Raw genomic sequence first — 20,019 nt, forward strand, 5'->3', positions numbered from 1 at the left:
AGCTCTAGAAAATCTTTCTGCAGTGTTCTTGAGCACCCACCCACCCGCAGAAGTATCCAGTTTTTTTCCTGTGAAGACGTCTTTAGGTACTAGTATGATCACAAAGGTATTTCAAGGTGCTGATACAGCATTAAAGCCAGCAATCAATAGTGAATTTCAGGGACTTTGTGTAGGATGGGGCATGATCCATAGGCAATGTTGTAGAGTGTTTGGGGTGTCAAAACATAATTTCCAAAATTAAATCATGACTCACATACACATACAGAATGAACACATGGCAGAGACTAATTTATTAGTGAGGGAACAAGCAGAATGTAAGGCTGATTAAAATAATATTTGAGAGATTCAGTATATATAGGAACTGAAAGTAAAATGTGAGGATAGCTAAATTAGATAGAAAAGTGGTTAATGCCCTATAGGACAGTTAATCTAAGTCCTTGGGATTATTTCATCTACCAAACAGAAAGTTTTACAACTTTACCAGACAAAGACATGTAACTTAACACGTCACTTCAAGAAGTCTGGACCCTAATCATTAGTAAATAATGAGCCAAGCAAAGATGCAATCCCCTAGAGAACTAAATAATCCTTGGGTGGGCCTCTCAGTCAATGCTCCAGTATAACAAAGAAAGGACCTCTGATCATCCTTTTGTATTCTTTTAAAGTTTTAAATAATTTCTATTAACAAGAGGGCTAATGGTTAATTTATACCCAAGTCTAAGCATTTGGAAGTAAAAGGTTCTAGGAGGCCAGCCTTTAGAATACTGTGGTAGCACTTATATATTTTACTTTATGCAAACATTCCAAAATAGTCATTTATTTCAAACCAATCATAGGATCTTAGAAATCATCTGAGATCCAGCCATCTCCTAGGGCAGGAATTCTTTCTTCAGCAGCCTTGACAGGTGATCAGGAAGCATTTGTTTAAGGAAGAAGGAAACTAACATTACTGAGTGTGTATTATGTGCAAATTTATTTTCAAAGGGTCAAATTTCTTTTCTTACAGTAGCACACTAACTATACATTTAGCCACATTTGTCAAATAAATGAATTTCATCAGCAAAATTGATGACTTATACCTTAAAAATTTATACACAGTATATTTACTTTAATGTATAGTTCAAGTTTTGACAGATGTGTACAAATGTAATTACCACCACAAACAAGATACAGAACAGTTCCAAGCATAACAGCTTTTTAAATGTCAATTAATCAATATATATTTATTTACAAATAACAACCATTTTATTTGCTCACAATTCTGTGGGTCAGCAACTTGAGCTAGAATCAGTTGGTTCGTTCTTCTGCTAGTCTTTCCTACAGTCCCTCATATGGTCACAAAGTCATCTGGCAATGTGACTGGGGCTGAATATTCTAAGATGGCCTCACTCATATATCTGATGATTGATTGGCTGTTGACTGGACTCTCTCTCCACATAATCTCTCTTCTTCCAGCAGGCTAGCTGGGGATCTTCCCATGGGTGCAGGGTTCCCAGGGTACAAGAGGTAAGCTACAAGACTTCTTGTGACCTAGGCTCAGAAATCATCCAGGGTTACTCCTGCTGCATTTTATTGGCCAAAGCAAGTTATAAGTACAGCCCAAATTAAAGGAATAGAGAAACAGACTCTACCTCTTGACAGGATGAGCTGTAAAATCACACAGTTAAAGGGATGCACACACAGAGATGAAAGAACTTTGTGGCCATTAAGCACTCTATCACACCATCCCATTTTGAAAAATGAGTGTTGAGCACATTTAGATCTGTGGGCCTTCAGAGATGGAATGAATCACTGAGGTGAAAATAAAAATGAGCTTTTTCAGCAGTGGGTCCTGAGGAACGTGCAGATGGAACAAACCCAGGGGAATGTGGAGAACTTCAAGCAGAGGCAGTACAGACAGTGGCAGGATGACTTATGGTATGTTTAGACTCCAGTGAATGTATGTTTGGATGGAGTGGGCAGAGAAGAGGATTTGAGAAGAGGTAAGAATGGTGGGAAAGGTTAGGATTGGGTGTGGAGGACATTAACTACTAGGCTCTCAGGAGTACAGATACCACCTACTATGCAGTAAGCTCCAGGGGTAAGTGGTGGCCTAGTGACAGGAGTGGAGATGGTGGTACAGGGAAGAGGCCTTTAGAACCTGTGTCTTTATGGACAGCAGTCTGAAAGGAACTTGAGTTGGACCTGGCTTGTAGTGACATACAGATCATGACAAGACAGCAGCCTAGAGACAGTTTCCCTAAAGGCAAGTGACTACATGGATTCTCCTAAAGGGCATAATTGGAGCTTTTACAGGTAGGTTTACTTAGAAGTATAAAAAATGTTTCTTCTGGATTTAAATTGGTTATCCTACAGAGCTTAATTTAGGCTCATAATACACACATACACATACACACACACATCCTTCTCCTATATAAGATGTGAGTTTCATGAGACAAGTAGGATACAACTCTTTATAGTCAAAGTTTTTTATGAAAAAAATTTTTCTGAAAAAAAATTCCTAGTGCTCTTTAACATTATAAGTGGACGAGGAATCATGGGGAAGGGTAGAAACCATGATGGAGCCAAGGAAAAGCTGCCTGCAGCTTTGACTGCAACCTACACTGTGAAGCCATGCTCTGCCAAGGCAGACTGTATAGCCACAATTTTCACAGTAGCAGCATGGCAAAGCACCACTTTTCTTTTGGAAATGCACGTTTCTTTTATAAACTATGGCTTTCCACAGGACTTATATGGCCATTAGAACATGTTACATGTAATTTTTGAACACAAAATGAGAACTGATGTTTAGTTTGTTAATTAAATATCAGGCAGCAATTCTTTCAGGTATTTGTGGGAGATAGGATGGAGAGAATTTAAGGGTGTCCTACCAATCAGGGAGTGGCAGTCTAGTTGTAAACCTTCAGGCCATGTATATACAAAATAGGCCACAGAGTGAGGAAGTACAGCATTAGGTGCCAAAGTTGACTAGAAAAGAAAGGACTTAATGAGGTAATATGAGTAGGAGATGGTGTCCAAATGAGTGGGGTTTGGGAGAAGAGGAGTCTTTTACTGGGCTAGAATTTGCAAGAACTGAATCAGGTAGGGTTAGCAGGGCAAAAGAAGGATGTTCCAATTGTGAGAAAAGGCTTCAGGTAAACCTGAGTGTTGGATTGTTGGTGGTACTGGGGGAGAGGAGGCTGTAAGAAAACAGTTCAAAGATGACATCCCATATTGTGTGCTCATGACTTCTAGTTCCATCCAGTTTCCCCTGGAATCCCAGGTGAAGGATTGTCCTCAGCTGATGGACTGTGTCATGTGAAAACATTATAAAACAACTGAACTAACAACAGACAAGAAAAGAACGAATATTTAGGTTCCTCTTTCCACATAAAGGGTTTCATACATTGTCTAGTAGGCAAAGAGGTAGCCCTTTGTGCATTACCTCATAGGATAGGGATATGGTCTCCAGGAGAAAATGCATCCCTTGATACTTGCTCAGACAGACCCAGACCATAATATACAGCAGTTATGCAAGAAAGGGACCTCTGTTGCATTTTCTAATGACATAGTACTCTAGGGAGAGACTTGACTTGGCATGCTGAACTTTTGCAATTCTCTCTTCAATGTGCTCCTCAAAACTGGGGTTTCCTGTAAAAAGATGTGTTTTAAGATAGGATCTGAGAAACCATAGATGGTTCACATCATGGGGGCTCCAAGAAATCATGCCTCATCAATTGTCCGTAACAGTTAGTTTTTAAAAAGTATAAAAACAACATTTAGTGATTATCCAAATTACTTATTTTGTGGAAAGGTGCTCAGGTTTATACACTTGAGTGCCAAGCCTGGCACTTGGTAAAGTGTTAGTTGTTTCTGAGCTACTTTTTGCAGTTTCTTTATGAAATATAGCACTATACTAACTTTTGGTGAACATGACTCTTTAATGTTGGGAGGGCAAGTAAAACCATCAAAATTGGAAATCTGGTCCAACCTTTAGATGTTATATAGGACTCCCATACATCTATGTCCCTAAACTTTTTCACCTCCGAGGACAATTTCTGAAATTTCTCCCCCACACAGCATGCTTTGAAGGCTTGTCTACCGAACACATCACACTTATGGATTATTTAATTTCTCCATTTTAATTAATCAAAGATGAATGTTCCTGACAAGAAAAGGTTCTATTAAACATGGCATAATAATAATAATAATAATAATAATAATAATAATAATAATAATAATTGGTATGTCAGACATTGCTCAGCATTTCATCCTTAATATGCCATTAATTCAACACAACAATCCCAGTGGTTAGTATTAACTTCATTCTACAAATGAGGAAACTGAGGCACAAAGAGGTTAAACTTACTCAGGGTTGCACAGCTAATAAGCAGCAAAAGCAGCATTCAAGTAACTTTGATCTCTGCTACTCTATCCATTCTAGCATTCAAACTCTAGCTAACTAGTTTTACCATAAGCGGTAGTGTAATTCTGTCAATCTCACTCTCAGGTATTTACCCTAGAGAAGCAAATTTATGTACACTCACACACGAATTTTTATAGCAGCCGTTTATAATTACCAAAAACTGGTAACAACCCAAATGTGGTACACTCATATAATGGAATACAACTCAACAATAAAAAAGGAACAAAATATTGATATACACAACTTGGATGACTCTCAAAAGTATTATGCTGAGTGAAAAAAAGCAATACTAAAAAGATTACACATAGCCTGACTCCATTTATCTGACGTCCTCAGAGTGACAAAACTATAGTGATGGAGCACAGATCAGTGACTGCCAAGGTTTGAGGTAGGAAGATAGTGTGACTAGAGGTAGCACAAAGGAGTTTTGTGGAGTGATGGAAGTGCTCTGTATCGTAACTGTGGTGGTGGTTACACTGATCTATACATGTATCAAAATCCAGAGAACTATACACCCCCCCAAAAGTCAATTTTACTGCATAATAATTTTAAAAAGAGGCAATAGTTCATCTTTTTAGTCAGAATTCATTGCTGTACTTTCCATTTACTCGCAGTAGACTTTTACAGTTCTACCTACTACTAACAATAGTTTTCAGATTTAAAAATTAAGAGTTACACTATAATGTGAAGCAAAAAGTAATTATCAGGCTATATTTCAACGATGACACTTATCTCCTTAAATAAATACTCCTTAGCTTTTTCACAACAGGTTTGCTTCCAGAATACAGGTGTTGTGAAAACCACCACTAAATCTAAGCCAAATGCGAGAAGAAAAGACTCATATTAACATCATGGTCACTGAACATACAGATTTGGGCAAGTCCACCACTAGTGGCCATTTGATCTACAAATGTGGTAGGAGTGACAAAAGAATCACTGAAAAATTTGAGGAGGCTGCTGAGATGGGAAAGGGCTCCTTCAAGTATGCCTGGGTCTTGGATAAACTTAAAACTGAATGTGAGCATGGTATCACCACTGATATCTCCCTGTGGAAATTGGAGACCAGCAAGTATTGTGGGACCATCACTGATGCCCCCAGGACAGAGACTAAATACAAAAACATGATTACATGATTACAGGAACATCTCAGTCCAACTGTGCTGTCCTGATTGTTGCTGCTGGTGTTGCTAAATTTGAAGTAGGTGTCTCCAAGAATGGAGCAGACCCTTCTGGCTTACACAATGGGTGTGAAACTGATTGTTGGTGTTAACAAAATGGATTCCACTGAGCCGCCCTACAGCCAGAAGAGATATAATTGTTAAGAGTCAGCACCTACATTAAAAAAATTGGCTACAACCCTGAGATAGTAGTATTTGTGCCAATTTCTGGTTGAAATAGTGACAATACTAACATGTTTTGGTTCCAGGGATGGGAAGTTACCTGTAAAGATGGCAATGCCACTGGAACCATGCTGCTTGAAGCTATTTCATACTGCCACCAACTCATCTGACTGACAAGCCCTGTGTCTGCTCCTCCAGGACATCTACAAAACTGGTGGTATTGGTACTGTTCCTGTGGGCTGAATGGAGACTGGTGTCTAGTTTACCCTAGAGATGCAAACTCAGCATGGTTTTTGCTCCAGTGTTACAACTGAAGTAAAGTCTGTTGAGATGCACCATGAACTTTTGAGTGAAGCTCTTCCTGGGCACAATGTGGGCTTCAATGTCAAAAATGTGTCTGTTAAAGATGGTCATCATGGCAATGTGGCTGGTGACAGCAAAAAGGATCCACCAATGGAAGCAGCTGGCTTCATGACTCGGGTAATTATCCTGAACCATCCAGGCCAAACAAGTGCCGGATATACACCTGTGCTGGATTGTCATAAAGCTCATATAGCTTGTAAACTTGCTCAGCTGAAGGTGACTGATTATCGTTCTGGGTAAAAGCTGGAAGAAGACCCGAGGTTTTTTGAATCTGGTGATATTGCCATTGTCTATACTAGGGGTGGGGGCCATATACAGCCCACAAAATCATTTGGTCTGGCCCTGCCAAGGCAACTACAGGCAGGACTGGAAATTCAATAAATCTAGGAGCTTTTTTCATAGCTAATTTTTAAGTTGATAATTTTATCCAAATGGCCCTTAGCAGAAACAAGGTTCCCCACCCCTGGCATATGGTTCCCGGTAAGACCATGTGTGTTTAGAGTTTCTCTGAGTATTCTCCTTTGGGCTGTTTTGCTGTTTGTGACATGAGACAGTTGCTGTGGGTGTCATCAAAGCAGTGGACAAGAAGGCAGCTGGAGCTGGCAAAGTCACCAAGTCTTCCCAGAAAGCTCAGAAAGCTAAATGAATATTACCCCCCCAATACCGTCACCCTATCTTAATCAATGGTGGAACAACTATCTCAGAACTGTTCTGTCTCAATTGGCCATTTAAGATTAACAGTAAAAGACTGTTTAATGATCACAATGAATTGTAAAACCTTCAGAAGGAAAGGAGAATGTTTTGTGGATCATTTCTTTTTGTGTGTGTGTGTAGCAGTTTTTAAGTTATTAGTTTTTAAAACCAGTACTTTTTAATGGAAAAAACTTGACCAAAAAAATCTGTCACAACACCTTGATCTTGGACTTCTGGCCTCCAGAACTTTGAGAAAATAAATTTCTGTTGTTTTAAGCCAAAAAAATAAATAAATAAATAAATCTGTCACAGAAATTTGAGACCCATTTAAACAAAGTTTAATGAGAAAATAAATAAATATACAAATAATCCTTACAAGTTCAATGAATTTGGGTGCTTATCCTCTGAAAAATAAAACTATTTCAGGAAACTATTAGATGGCATGATATCTGACATAGCAATTTGCATTGCAAACCAAAAATAAGTAATCAGAATTAATCCTGGGATGAAGAATGTGATGGAATGAGGATGTCATAAGAGTGACATGGAAAACCATGGTTCTTTCTATGATTTTTCAATTTTTACTAGAATACATTCCTGTATCTCTTGTATATTTAAAAATATAGTAATTTTTTTTAATCCTTCTAAGTTGAAATGGAGATATTTCCCAAGTTGCAATATCCTTACATCTACAGAATTTCCATTGCCCTTGGGAAACCCTTGGTTACTCCATTACCAGGTCAGGTCTGTATTCTACTCAACACCTAGTGCCTCACACATAGTATAGTGGGCATTCAACAAGTATTTTCTAAACTGAATTGCATCTGGAAATGTGAGGAATAAAAATGACAAACACGTGGCCACTAACAAAACCTATAATCTAGAAAAACTAATTCATACTCTAATTTTGAATGAGGCAAATTATTACTGAGCTCTAACAATGTAAATAATTACAAAGGCATACACAGAATTTTGGAAGAAAGCAAGGCAAACATAACATACTGCCAGTGGTGTAGAAGTTATTAAAGCCTAAAATAGGCAGGACCCAAACCAGAATCAATTATTCCTGGCTTTTCAGCCATAATATCATAACATTCAAGGGGATGGGGAAAAGAAAAATAGGGGGGAAAACTAACCTGTACTTTTTATGGGCCTTGCATTGCATTAGACATTTATGTAGGTTAAAACTTACTTCAGGACTCAGGTTTCAGCTCTGATATGTGAAGCACTGGGAAGCCATCATTCCCACTCTTCCAAGATAAAAGCTAGACAAATTTCTTGGACCTATTAGGGAACTGAGGTCACAGGGCAAACCACCATCTCCATACTGAAGAGCCAGGTGCTTGCACACATGATCTGAACATGTAAATTGGTAGGAAGATTAAACTAGAAATTCTGATAAATTACTGAAGGCCAAAGTATAGGATGTTATGAGAGTATGAAGATCCTGGGCTTCACAACAGAGAGGGAGAGCACTTCCATCTTCTTATAAGTTTTTCCTACAGGAACCCCACCAGGTTCTTACAGGGAGGATGGGGAAAACCCCAGAGAAAGCTTTCACTGTTATGCTGGTTGGCTGAGGAAAACAGACCCTTTCCTTTATCTGCAGTACAGAACAAAAGGCTTAATCTGTAGGGGAAATTGCTTAAAACCCGTGGTCTGAGGATACTGGTATCCTCATTGCAGCTGGGGAAAAGAAAAGAGGGGGAAAAAGCTCACCTCTGGAGGAAGGGCAGGACATCTTACAGAGGACACACTCAAGACCCAGGTTCTGGTACCTGCCTAAGTCTTAGGCTTAATCAAATCATCAGAAAACTCCTTACTCTTCCACCAACCACCTGGAAAATCAGCTACATGGTTAGTAACAGTGGAATACAACTGGGAGTGCTGTAAGAGACAACTCTTGGGAAGCAGCACAAAGGAAAAACCCAAAGCCAAGCGAGAGACATAAAAAAGGTATCACTAGAGGAATCAGAAATCTCTGGTGCCCCTAGCAAAAATAAACATCAAACACAAGCCAATTCCTGCCTAGATTAACTCAAGTCCCCACACTAAAGGCCTAGCAGAAACCTGTGTTCTTCTCCAAAAATATCAATTATTTACTTCTATTTCTTGCCCATGTTCAGCTTTCAACATGCTTTTGAAGAATAAAAGGCAAGAAAATATTCCAAGTGACAAAGCAATCATCAGATCCAGGCTCAGTATGACACAGATGTTGGGGCTATTAGAAATGAAATTTAAAATTACGATTAATATGCTAAAGACTAATGAAAAAAGTAGACAAATGCAAAACCAGATGGACAATTTCATAGAGACAGAAACTGTAAGAAGGAATCAAATGGAAATGCAGGCACATACCTAGGTTGCAGGTTCGATTCCTGGTAGGGATGCATACATACAGGAGGTAACCAATCAATGTTTCTCTCTCTCAAAAAAACACACAAAAAAACAGCGGGGGAGAACATGCTAAAGAGCAGACTTGACACAGCCAAGGAAAGAATCAGTGAACACAAAGATCAAGTTTATTGATCAGGGCAATGAAAATTAAAACAAAAAGAGACAAAAAGTGGGGGAGAAAAAAAAGAACACAGCCTATCAGAACTGTGGGAAAATATCAAACAGCATAACATACTTGTAATTGGAATCCCAGAAGGAGGGAAAAAATGAGGCATAAGAATTATAGGAAGAAATAATGGCTGAGAACTTTCCAAAATTAGTCACAGACAATAAGCCATAAATACAAGAAGCTCAGAGAATACCAAGCAGGATAAACATAAAAAAATTTTAAAAGCCACACTTAGCCCTGGCCAGTGTGGCTCAGTTGGCTGAGCGTTGTACCATGTACCAAAAGGTAGCTGGTTCGATTCTTGGTCAGGGCACATGCTTGGGTTTCAGGCTTGATCCCCAGTGAGGGGTGTGCAGAAGGGAACCGATTGATGTTTCTCTCAGTGTTTCTATCTCTCTCCCTTCCTCTCTCTGAAATCAATAAAGACATTTTTTTAAAAAATCAATAAAAACTTACTTTAAAAATTTTTTTAAATTAAAAGAAAGCCACACCCAGGCAAAGATGGACCTTAAAGGCGGCCAGAGGAAAAAAGACACATTAACTATAGAGGAACAAGGATAAGAATTACAGTAGACTTATCAGAAACCCTGTAAACAAGGCAACAGTAGAGTCACATGTTGAAAGAGGAAAAAAATCATCAACTCAGAATTCCATATCCCATGAAAATGTCCTTCAAAAGTGAAGGAAAAAATGGAGGCTTTCTCATACAAACAAAACCCAAAAATTTACTGCCAGCAGACCTGGTACAAATGTTAAAGGAAAATTCTTCAGGTAGAAAGATTATGGTTAAAGTGGGAATTATGATTAAGATTAGATTAGCATAAAGAAATGAAGAGCATTAGAAAAAGAATAAATGGAGGTTGAATATTTTATTTTCAAAATGTTTGAAAAGCCAATTTCCCAGACACTAACCAAGGGACAATCTTGCAAGCAGGCCTTGTAAAGATAGCAAACAGTCTCAGGCCTGCTATGATTTTAGCCTTTTCAGCACAATAGAGTATATACTTTTAAAAACCTACAGCTAACATCATACTTAATTAGAGATGGAATGCTTTCCAAGATTGGAACAAGTTAAGCATGTTCTTTCCCACCACTACAATTCTGTTAAAGAAAAAAAAAAAAGAGTATTCCTATTACCTGATTTCAAGGCTTACTATAAAGCTATAGTAATCAATACTTTGTGCTAATGGTAAAATGATAGACACAAAGGTCAATGCAACAGAATAGAGAGCCTAGGAATAGACCCACGCAAGCAAACTCAGTTTTAAAAATATATATTTTTATTGATTTTAGAGAGAGAGGAAGGGAGAGACAAAAACATTGATGATGAGAGAGTCATCGACTGGCTGCTTCCTGCACGCCCCCTGCTGGGTATTGAGACCGAAACCAGGGCATGTGCCCTGACTGGGAATTGAACCATGATCTCCTGGTTGACGCTCAACCACTGAGCCACGTCGACCAGGTGCAGTCGCATTTTTGACCACAGTGAAAAACCAATTCAATGGAGAAAGAAAAATCTTTTCAACAAATGATTCTGAAACTACTGGACAAGCATATGTAGGAAAATGAACCTGGACACACACTTCACATTCATGGCTGCTGGGAATGCAAAATGGTAGAACCAAGTTGGAAGTCTGGCAGTTTCTTATAAAAACTCAGCAATCCCACTCCTAGGTACTTACCCAAATGAACTGAAAACGGATGTTCACACAAAAACCTGTATACTGATGTGTACTGTAGTTTTATTCATAATCACCAAGAACATAGAAGCAGCCAAGTTGTCCTTCAACAGGTGAATTGAACAAATAGTGATACACCCATACAATGGAATATTATTCAATGATGAAAGGAACAGACTATTAATTCACACAATATGGATGAATCAAGTAAAAGAAGCCAGACCAAAAAGATTACATATTGTATGAGTACACTCATATGACATTTTGGAAAAGGCAGGACTATAGTTAAAAATTCAGAAGTACTGTACACTATTCTGAGGCATTTATAGGAAATAAAACTGACAGGATATATATATATTTTTAACAGGAATAGCTCTGACCAGGTCGACTTGGGTGGGAGTCCATGGAAGTTCACATCACCATCACCATTAACGTATTTAATTTTTAAATGTAAAAGCAGTAAATTTATTTAATTTTTAAAATAGGGTATTCACATGGCTTAAAATTTAAAAAGTATATATAAAATTTATGCAGTGAAAAGTCTTCCTCCATCCCTCTACCTCGGCCATGAATAGTCCCAAATTATCAGTGTCTTGAATATCCTTCTGGAAACATTTTATGTTTATGTTAGCAAAAATTTATTATTGTCCGCACTACCTATTTTACACAGATGGTAGCATACAATACACACTGTTGTGTTTCTTGCTTCTTTTCATTTTGTAAATGTTAGAGATCATACAATATCATTGTAATTTCTAATGTACAATCAAGCCTTGACTGATACTTAGGATATTCCCAATCTTTTGCTATTATAAGCAGTACTCCAAGTAATATGCAAATATTTGTTGAATGAATTCCTAGAAGTGTTTGCTGGGTCAAATGATACATACATTTATAATTTTGATTTTATTCTGATATATTTCTAATTCACTGACTTTAAAATGTCCAGGATTTTTCAGTTTTTTAAATTTTTATCCTAGGTGAAAAGAAGGGAAGCTGAGATTTTTATCACCAGGCCATTTTTTGGAAGAATGTACACTCTAAGATGTACAACATGAACCTTCTACTCAGTTTCCTATACATGCTTCCTAGGATTCAGTTGCATTTTCATGTAATACATTTCAGACCACAAGCTGGCTGTAAAGCCTATTTCAGTTATGTGAAAGGTGTTACTTCTGAAATTTTCAGTCAAGGCCAAAGGCTGATGCCTCAAATTGCTGGTCACTAGACACTCACTTCACAGCACAATACTGGATACTTCCCCGCAACCACAGGGAGATTTTAAAATCTTGACCAAATAAAACATATCTATAGAGAATCCTCTGTCCTTTTTACAATGCCCAAATAAGAATTTCTTCTTTTAGAAAAAACTATAAATCACATAAAGGTTATTAGGAAAAGCTGCAAATGTTTCTCTCATGTTTCAGGTAGTGATGGATTCCCAATTAACTGTCTTTTTCTTGACTACAAAATCTAGTATAGCCTACCTAGTACACTATAGTTTTTGTGATAAAGCTTGAACAGTCAGAGAAAGACAAACACCATATGATTTCACTTATATGTGCAATCTAAAGAACAAAATAAATGAACAAACAAAATTGACAGAGACTCATAAACACAGAGCATGAACTAGAGGTTGCCAGAGGGAGGAGAGTTGGGGGACTGGGTGAAAGAGGTGAAGGGATTAAGCAGCACAAATTGGTAGTTACCAAATAGTCATGGGGATGTAAGAAAAGCATAGGAAATATAGTCAATAATACTGTGATAACTATGCATGGTGCCATTTGGGGTACTGGAAATATGGAGGGGAACACTATGTAAAGTATATGATTGCTTAACCACTGAACTGTACACCTGAAACCAATACAAAATAGATTGAAAGAAAAAAAGGCTTGAACAGGAGGGTTAAAGAAACCCGGGGGGTGGGGGTGTCCTTTGATAATAGCCACACAAGATCTGTTAGCAGTCAAGCCACTTACGAGAATATCTATGTCAAGCCACACTCTCTCCCTCTGATTTCCTCCTAGAAAAACCATCACTCAGCTTGATGCTCAGTAAAGGAGAAGAAGGAAGGTGGCACAATCATATTAACTTAGTCTCAAGAACACACTATATTTAGAAATGAGTGTTTAGCAAGATTTATCATAGGAAAAGAGGTTACATTCATTAATAATTATTATGCATTACTACAGTAATGACCTCCTCCCCAATTTTTCACATCTCCTTGTATCTGTACCTTTGGATGGTCCGGATACAATGACTCTGGGCTTGACCACAGAAGCACGCCTGTGCTTTGGCTGATGGGACGATATCAAATGTGACACAGAAGACACTTTAAAAGTGCTTGGGCACTGATGTTTGCTTTTGCTTGCTACTCTTTGTGTCTTTGAGACCACCATGTTAACAAGTCCAGACTACTGAGCTGGAGGAGAGACCATTTGGAGTGGAGATGAGCCATCCCAGCTTAGGTAGCCTCCTAGACCAACCAGCCTGCCAATCACCAGATTACCCACACCCAAATCTAACTGACAGGCTATTTTAAAGTAAATATGTTTATGGTCCAATACACATGGAAAGGGGGAATAGCACAGTGGTTTTCCCCATGAAGTTCAGTTTGCACATAAGAAATAGTCTCAAACAGAAAAACCTACAGTACCTGGATTAGAATAAATAAATATATAAAGTATTGAAAAATGCCTAAATCTTCCCAGATTCTCACAAATGTGCTGTCTGCCATCACAGATGGCATATACCAAAAAAACAAAAAACACAAAAAATTTCCATTCAGTCACTGAAGCATCTTTATCACGATATATTTAAACCAAAGTCTTATACTCAACAGTTCCATTTCTAACACTGAACAACTCAGGTTTCCAGGAATTACTTTTTCTCCCAATTCTACTTTTTCCCCCCATTTGACAGGCTTGGTGAAAGCTGAAAGAGCTCCCTTAATGCAGCCTAAAAAGCCTCAGATATATGAGACTAGTTAAACCTCCTTCTAGAAAGTCTGCAGGACTAGCTTCTTCAAACAACACAGCAACTCTTTTTAAAACTATGTTAATTGTGGGCAGTAAAAACTGTTTAATATCTATACATTGGGTTAAAAACATCACAAAGTGGGGCACTGAAGGGGAAATGACTTTCTTAAGCCGCTTTTGTTTAGGCCTCACTACTTTTCTGGATTAAAAACACACACACGCTGTAAGAAAAAGTGAAAAACACCTTCCAGCAGCTTCCCATTGTCCTTGGAATAAAACACAAGCTCCTTAATAAGGTCCCATAAGGCCCTGTAAACCTTTCCCTGCCTACCTCATACCTCATCTCCCTTTCCCCAGGTCCTAGCCAAACCTCTGAGGATCCTTTCCACATCTCTCTCCTACCTCAGTGCCCTCACAACACCTGCTGTTCCCTCTTCCTGGCAATCCATTTTCTCTGATTTGTACTTTGCTTATTCCTGCTCATCCTTCAGGCCCCAGGGCACCCTGCTGTTCTCCCTCACAGAAGAATTCTTCCTCTAACTTGCTGTGTGACCTTGGGCAAGTTACCTTTTTTGTTTTTCTGTTAATCCTCGCCAGAGGATATTTTTCCCATTGATTTTTAGAGCGAGTGGAAGGGAGGGAGGAGGGAGGGGGGAGGGGGAGGGGGAGGGGGAGAGGGGGAAGGGGAGAGGGAGAGGGAGAGGGAGAGGGAGAGGAATACCCATTGGTTGCCTCCTGCAAGTGCCCCAACTGGGGTGGGGATCGATCCTGCAACCCAGGTACCTGCCCGTGACCGGGAATCGAACCTGAGACCCTTTGGTGTGCAGGCTGATGCTCTAACCACTGAGCCACAGCGGGCAGGGCTGGGCAAGTTACCTTTCCTTCACCTGAGCCTCACACCTCAGAAAGATGTCCTAAGTTAAGCATTTAGCACAATGCTCAGCACACAGGAAATAGTTAACAAGTCACTGCTGCTGTTACGGTTATTATTACATACAGTAATTTCCATCATAGCACTTAGTACAATTAGTAATTATTTATTTGTAGAAAAAATAGAAACACTCCCTTGGATCCCACCTTACTACCTAATACCTTTCATGCTATTTCCCCACATACTGCACTTTTGGAAGGGAAGATGAAATTAGTGTTTACAGAGCAATTGCTACCTCAATTAATTATTACCTCGGAGATGCGGTTTGAAGATAAAAAAAACTGAGGCCAAGATCAAGTGGTAGATTAAAATCCAAATTGGCCTGACCCCATAGCCTGTGCTGGGTGCATGGCACCAAAGGCTTCCCTAACTCATGAACCTTGTCATCTAAGAGCATCAAGCCTCAGAGAAGATGGATCTTCACATTCACATACATCCCAAGCAACTCCCAGGTTTCTACTCTTCAGATCCTTAACCAGAATGGTGTTCCAACCCACTGCCAGCCTGCCCCCCCGCAAACACCTCTGCCTTCAGCAAAATACTCTTTCTCTGACTGTGATGGTAGTTTTCCTTATTTCCTTTCCACCGGATGTTGAGCTCATAAGGGGGATTAATATCTTTCCTCTCTTGCACCCATAGCAAATAAGAGGCACTCAATGCATGTTTACTGACTGAATTAATTAAATGTTGGAGAATATATATAGCTGCAAAGTTGAGGGGGGTGGATTTTCATAACAATATTAAAGTTTGGCATAGTTAGGAACAAACTTGACGTTAATGATGACAAAAAAGGAGTTTATCTTAACCACTTTACAGTTGATAATGATGTCTATATCCAGCACCAGAGATTCCATGTGATTTACAAACGTGTTTTATGGCTATAGGTAGATTTCACTCTATCTCTGGGGCCCTACATCACTACCAGTGTTCTGTTGTACCCCGTGGCTGCACATCAGCCATCCTTCATGATAGGACGCCCTTGACAAGTATCAGTCTCTCAATGGTTACCCTTGAATTGTTCATAAAAAGAAACAGAAAGAGCAAATGATAAAGTAAGTGGGAACAAACTGTTAATAACTGGCGACCTTGGGTAAAGAGAATACAGGAGTTCTTTGTACTATTCTTGTAACTTTTTTGTAATTATATTATATCAAAATAAAAAGGTTTAAAAAATTTTAAAACAATGATTATTAACTTTCCCAGGAGATTCCAACACACAAGGTCTAGTGTACTGGTCATGCTGGTACCACATTCTCTCATCAGCTATTCCAAAAACACACTCTAGGCTTCTGTTTCCTTGCCTATAAGTCAATATCAAGGGACAAGGAGCTCCTTGGGTAGTAGGGTTCAGACATGGCTTCTGGGTTGTGACAAGAGATTAAATTATATACTGCTTGAAGCATATTAATGAATGCACTGGTACCTCCTATTGGTCAAAGCCCCAGTACTATTTCTCCACACTAGCCCCTGTACTTTCTTCAGTCAAATGTCCTCTGAGTCCTTACTTTCCTTTTCCCAGACTTAGCTATGGGGTCAGGCATTCTGCCCAGGACCCTTCTTTCTCCCTGTTCCCTTGGAGAAGCACAGAGACAGTTCTGATGGTGAGAGCTTTGCTACTGTCTATGGAGAAACCTATAGAGAGGAGGCAAAAATAACCATGGGGGAGTCACAAATAATCCAGAAAACAGAGAACTCAAAGCAGTAGTTACTTGGTCTGTAATGATGACTTGCTAGCATTCTTTTATTCTTCACTTCTACCCACTCATCCTAGATCCTCCCCACCCCACAAACCAGAATGCTTCTTTCCCAGCCACTGTAACTGGAACAACAGGTAGAAACTTGTAAATCCTTCAAGTGTCCCCATATTAGCCATTTTAGGAGTGCCAGATGGGTGTCACCCAACACCTACCCCTCACCTATAAGGTGAGGTAAGAAAAGATCATATGTAAGCCAGTATATGATCTCTACCTTCCTCAGTTCCCGTTTTGTGTAAGCTCCATGAAGAGGGAGGTGCATTATGTCCTAGGATAACGTTCAACCTCTGTCCCTGATCAAGGCTTATAAGAGCCCTCTGTAATGCCATGTCTTCAGGAACACCCAATGACTCCTGCTTCCCCAACTTCCCCCCAAACAGTTGTCTACTTCTAGCCAGACGGTTAAGCAGTGGGGGAAAAAAGAAGGCTTTGTGCAGCTTAGGGGAGAAATGCGTTCTATAGTTGTTGGAATACAAGGGAGGGAAAAGACAAGCATTATCAAAGATGAGGTTTATACCCAACCTACATGTCTCAACTCTGATGAGCGCCCTGTACCATCACCTGTCCTGCTCCTGAGAGCCTCCTCTACAGGCCATATGGTGGGTCACAGGTGCCCCTAAGCTGCTTCTAAGTTACTCTTGGCTCCCAGTTGATCACAAATACTTCAGGAAGGAGTGGGAGGCCCTTATCCACTTTCCCTTACCTTTAACCAAGATTCACAGGCTCCCAAAGGTGAGAAGGCCACTGTGTACCAAGATGGCTCAGAAAAGAGGGAGACAGAAAGTGTGGGTTCTAGAACCAAACCTGTTTCACAGTATTCTAGAATTGTCTGAACAAAGAATATGAGGAATTTTAAAGCAACAGTACTGGGTTAAAAGCTTTTTCCTAGCAAACAAAACTGTAGAGAATAACACAGTTAAAGAAAAGGGGAAAATGATGGTAGGTCACACTAACTGAGCACTTCCCAAAGATCTCATGTAATCCCTTCACCCCTTTTACAGTTCAAGTATTTAAGCTCAGACCTCACTTTAAATGAGAAAAAAAATGTTATGAAGGTAAAATACTCCTAGGATAAACAAAAAAAGAATAAAACATTTATTTCTACTTATCTGGAGAGAAATTATACAACACGCTAAAAGTATGAGAACTACACTATTCAAAGGATACAGATCCACATTCTCATTGTTTATAGATGTTATGAAAGTATTAAATTAAATAAAAACACAATGATTTGTTCAGGCCTACTCCTTTCTCACCCCCCTCTACCCTCCAGGACAAAAAGAAGTGGCTGCAGGGAAGGTATTTAAGAGGAGAACTACTCCGGGAAAGTGGATTCTAGGTTGCTTAAAGTAAGCCAAGATGTTGTACAACCAATCTTTACCTAAATTATTTTAGAGTTTAGAGAGAAGCAGACAGTTATCTTTTTCAGGTTGAATACAGGCAATGAGGTCGTCTTACCCTCCAGGCCACTGCAATCACCATCAACACGGTTTTGATTTCTCATACAATCAGACGGCGGAAGGGGGGCGGAGGGCGCCGTGATCTCCTCCTCAGCTTTACAGTTAAATGGAACTCACATAAAAAAATCTAGCGCACATCTGAGGCCATGGGTTTCCTTGCAACTCGGAAAGACAGAGAAGTGGCCAAACAAGTTTCTTGCCAAATACCTAGAAGGTACATATGTCCCAGGGCTACACAATGATACCAACTTTTAAACATGCCTTCACATACCACCATTTCGGTCACTCACTTGAGATCCCGCCCCCCTTCCCTCCTCCCAAATAATAAACGCAGGTTGCCTTCTGCAATTTAAAGCCCGACTTCTTCGAAGTAGAGGCACTGAAAAGCGAGAGAAAAAGATTAAAAGCAGGCTATCTTTTTTTCTTTTCAATCGATTGCCCCACAGCGAGGGAATAAAACCAACTCGATTGCTGGAGAAAAGTTAACTTTGCTAAGCCCAGCGGTGGGAAATTTTCCCCAGAAGACTCGCAAAGCCCTCCCGCTTTTCCCACCCTCTGGACCGCCCGGCGCTCAGTGGCCCGCGGCCCCAGATCTGCATCGCCCGAACAATAACGCGAGGGGGAGGGAAAGTTAGTCAGCCCGCGGAGCGGCGGGGCTCACCGGGGACCTCATCGCTCCCCGCACCACCCGGCCCCTCTTTGGGCACTTGGTTCTTCCAGCGCCCCAACATGGAAATAGCCAGGGCGCGCCCTCGCTCCCTGGAGCATCCGGCCCCAGGCAGCCCGCAGAGCAGGTCCTCCCGCCGCGGGTCTGACCCCGAGAGCCCAGAGATCAGGCAAGAGGACAGGGAACGAGGGGGCGTCGGCAGGAGGCAGCGGAGGGAACCGCCGCAACAGTTATGGCGCTCCACGCCTGCCCGAATGTGGCTGCAGCGGAGCTCAGGCGCCGGCCCCCGCCCCCTGCGCCGGCCACCGCCGGCCACTTTACCTCAGCGAACACTCGCTCTCAGTCCTCTAGCGCGAGGGACACCGGAGCGCCCCGGAGCGCCGCGAGGCTGGGCCGGGACGCTGCGCTCCACACCGCCCGCTTCGGCTCCCTGAGGCCGCCCCTCCTGTGCCCACCCGGCGCGCCGCCCCCCAACCCGCTCGCGCCGCGTCTGGCCACAGTGGCGCCTACCTTCGCGCAGCCAGTCGCGGTTCCCTACCGGCTCCACGCTCATTCCCGGCGGAGTGCCGGGCGAGTCCAGTAGGAGTGGTAACCGCCCCCCGAACTGCTCGCTTTCTTCTCTCCCCTCCCTCGCACCTGCCCCTAATCTCCTCCCCTCCCCCGCCCCCCGCCCAGCCGCTTGTTCCGCTGGGGCCGCCCCCTGCGCCTCAGCTCCCGCCCTCGGCCTTCGTCCGCCTGGCCCGTCAGGCCTCAGCGCCGGGCAGGCGGTTGGGCGGCGGCAGCGCGGTGGCGGCTGAAGCAGCGCGGATCACTATTGTATTCCTGACACTGTGCGCTCCCACGCTCCGCCTCTTCCCCTTCCTTCCTCCCTCTTCTGCACCCCCCCACTCCCACCGCCGGCCGCGCTCGCCTTACCCGACTGACTCCCCGCCGTCCGCCAGCCGCGCGCACTTCTGGCGGGCTGGGCGCCGTCTGCACCACCAGCGCGCCTCGAGGCTCCGCCCACTCCGTGCTCCCGCACTCGCCGCTCCTCGCTCCAGGTGGGTTCCTCTGCTTCTGCTGCGGGGAGCCTCGGTTCCGCAGAGTGTCTGGGACGGTCATGGGAAGGTGCTTTGGCTGTGTTCAAAAACAAACTAAGCTTTTCATGACCCCTTTCAACTCCAAAGTTCTGTAAGTGGACTCT

General features: G+C 41.4%; 1 protein-coding gene across 2 annotated transcripts in view; it reads right to left on the reverse strand.

Annotated features, from left to right (window-relative positions):
- The window catches only part of JADE3 (jade family PHD finger 3), a 140,795-nt gene extending 121,028 nt beyond the window's left edge, over window positions 1-19,767 (reverse strand). The window contains exon 1 of one of the 2 annotated variants that reach the window (XM_016218482.2): window positions 19,752-19,767. Coding sequence is in view for 1 of the 2 variants with exons in the window: in XM_087829518.1 (XP_087685644.1) it covers window positions 19,347-19,389 (43 nt within the window). In the remaining variant the exon portion in view is untranslated. Of the gene's footprint in view, window positions 1-19,346; window positions 19,450-19,751 lie in introns of those variants that run through there. The other variant, XM_087829518.1, reaches the window with a different exon arrangement.
- Between the last annotated feature and the right edge of the window lie 252 nt (window positions 19,768-20,019).

The sequence above is a fragment of the Miniopterus natalensis genome, chromosome X (assembly GCF_054644295.1).
Source record: "Miniopterus natalensis isolate mMinNat1 chromosome X, mMinNat1.hap1, whole genome shotgun sequence".
NCBI classification, from domain to species: Eukaryota; Metazoa; Chordata; class Mammalia; order Chiroptera; family Miniopteridae; genus Miniopterus; species Miniopterus natalensis.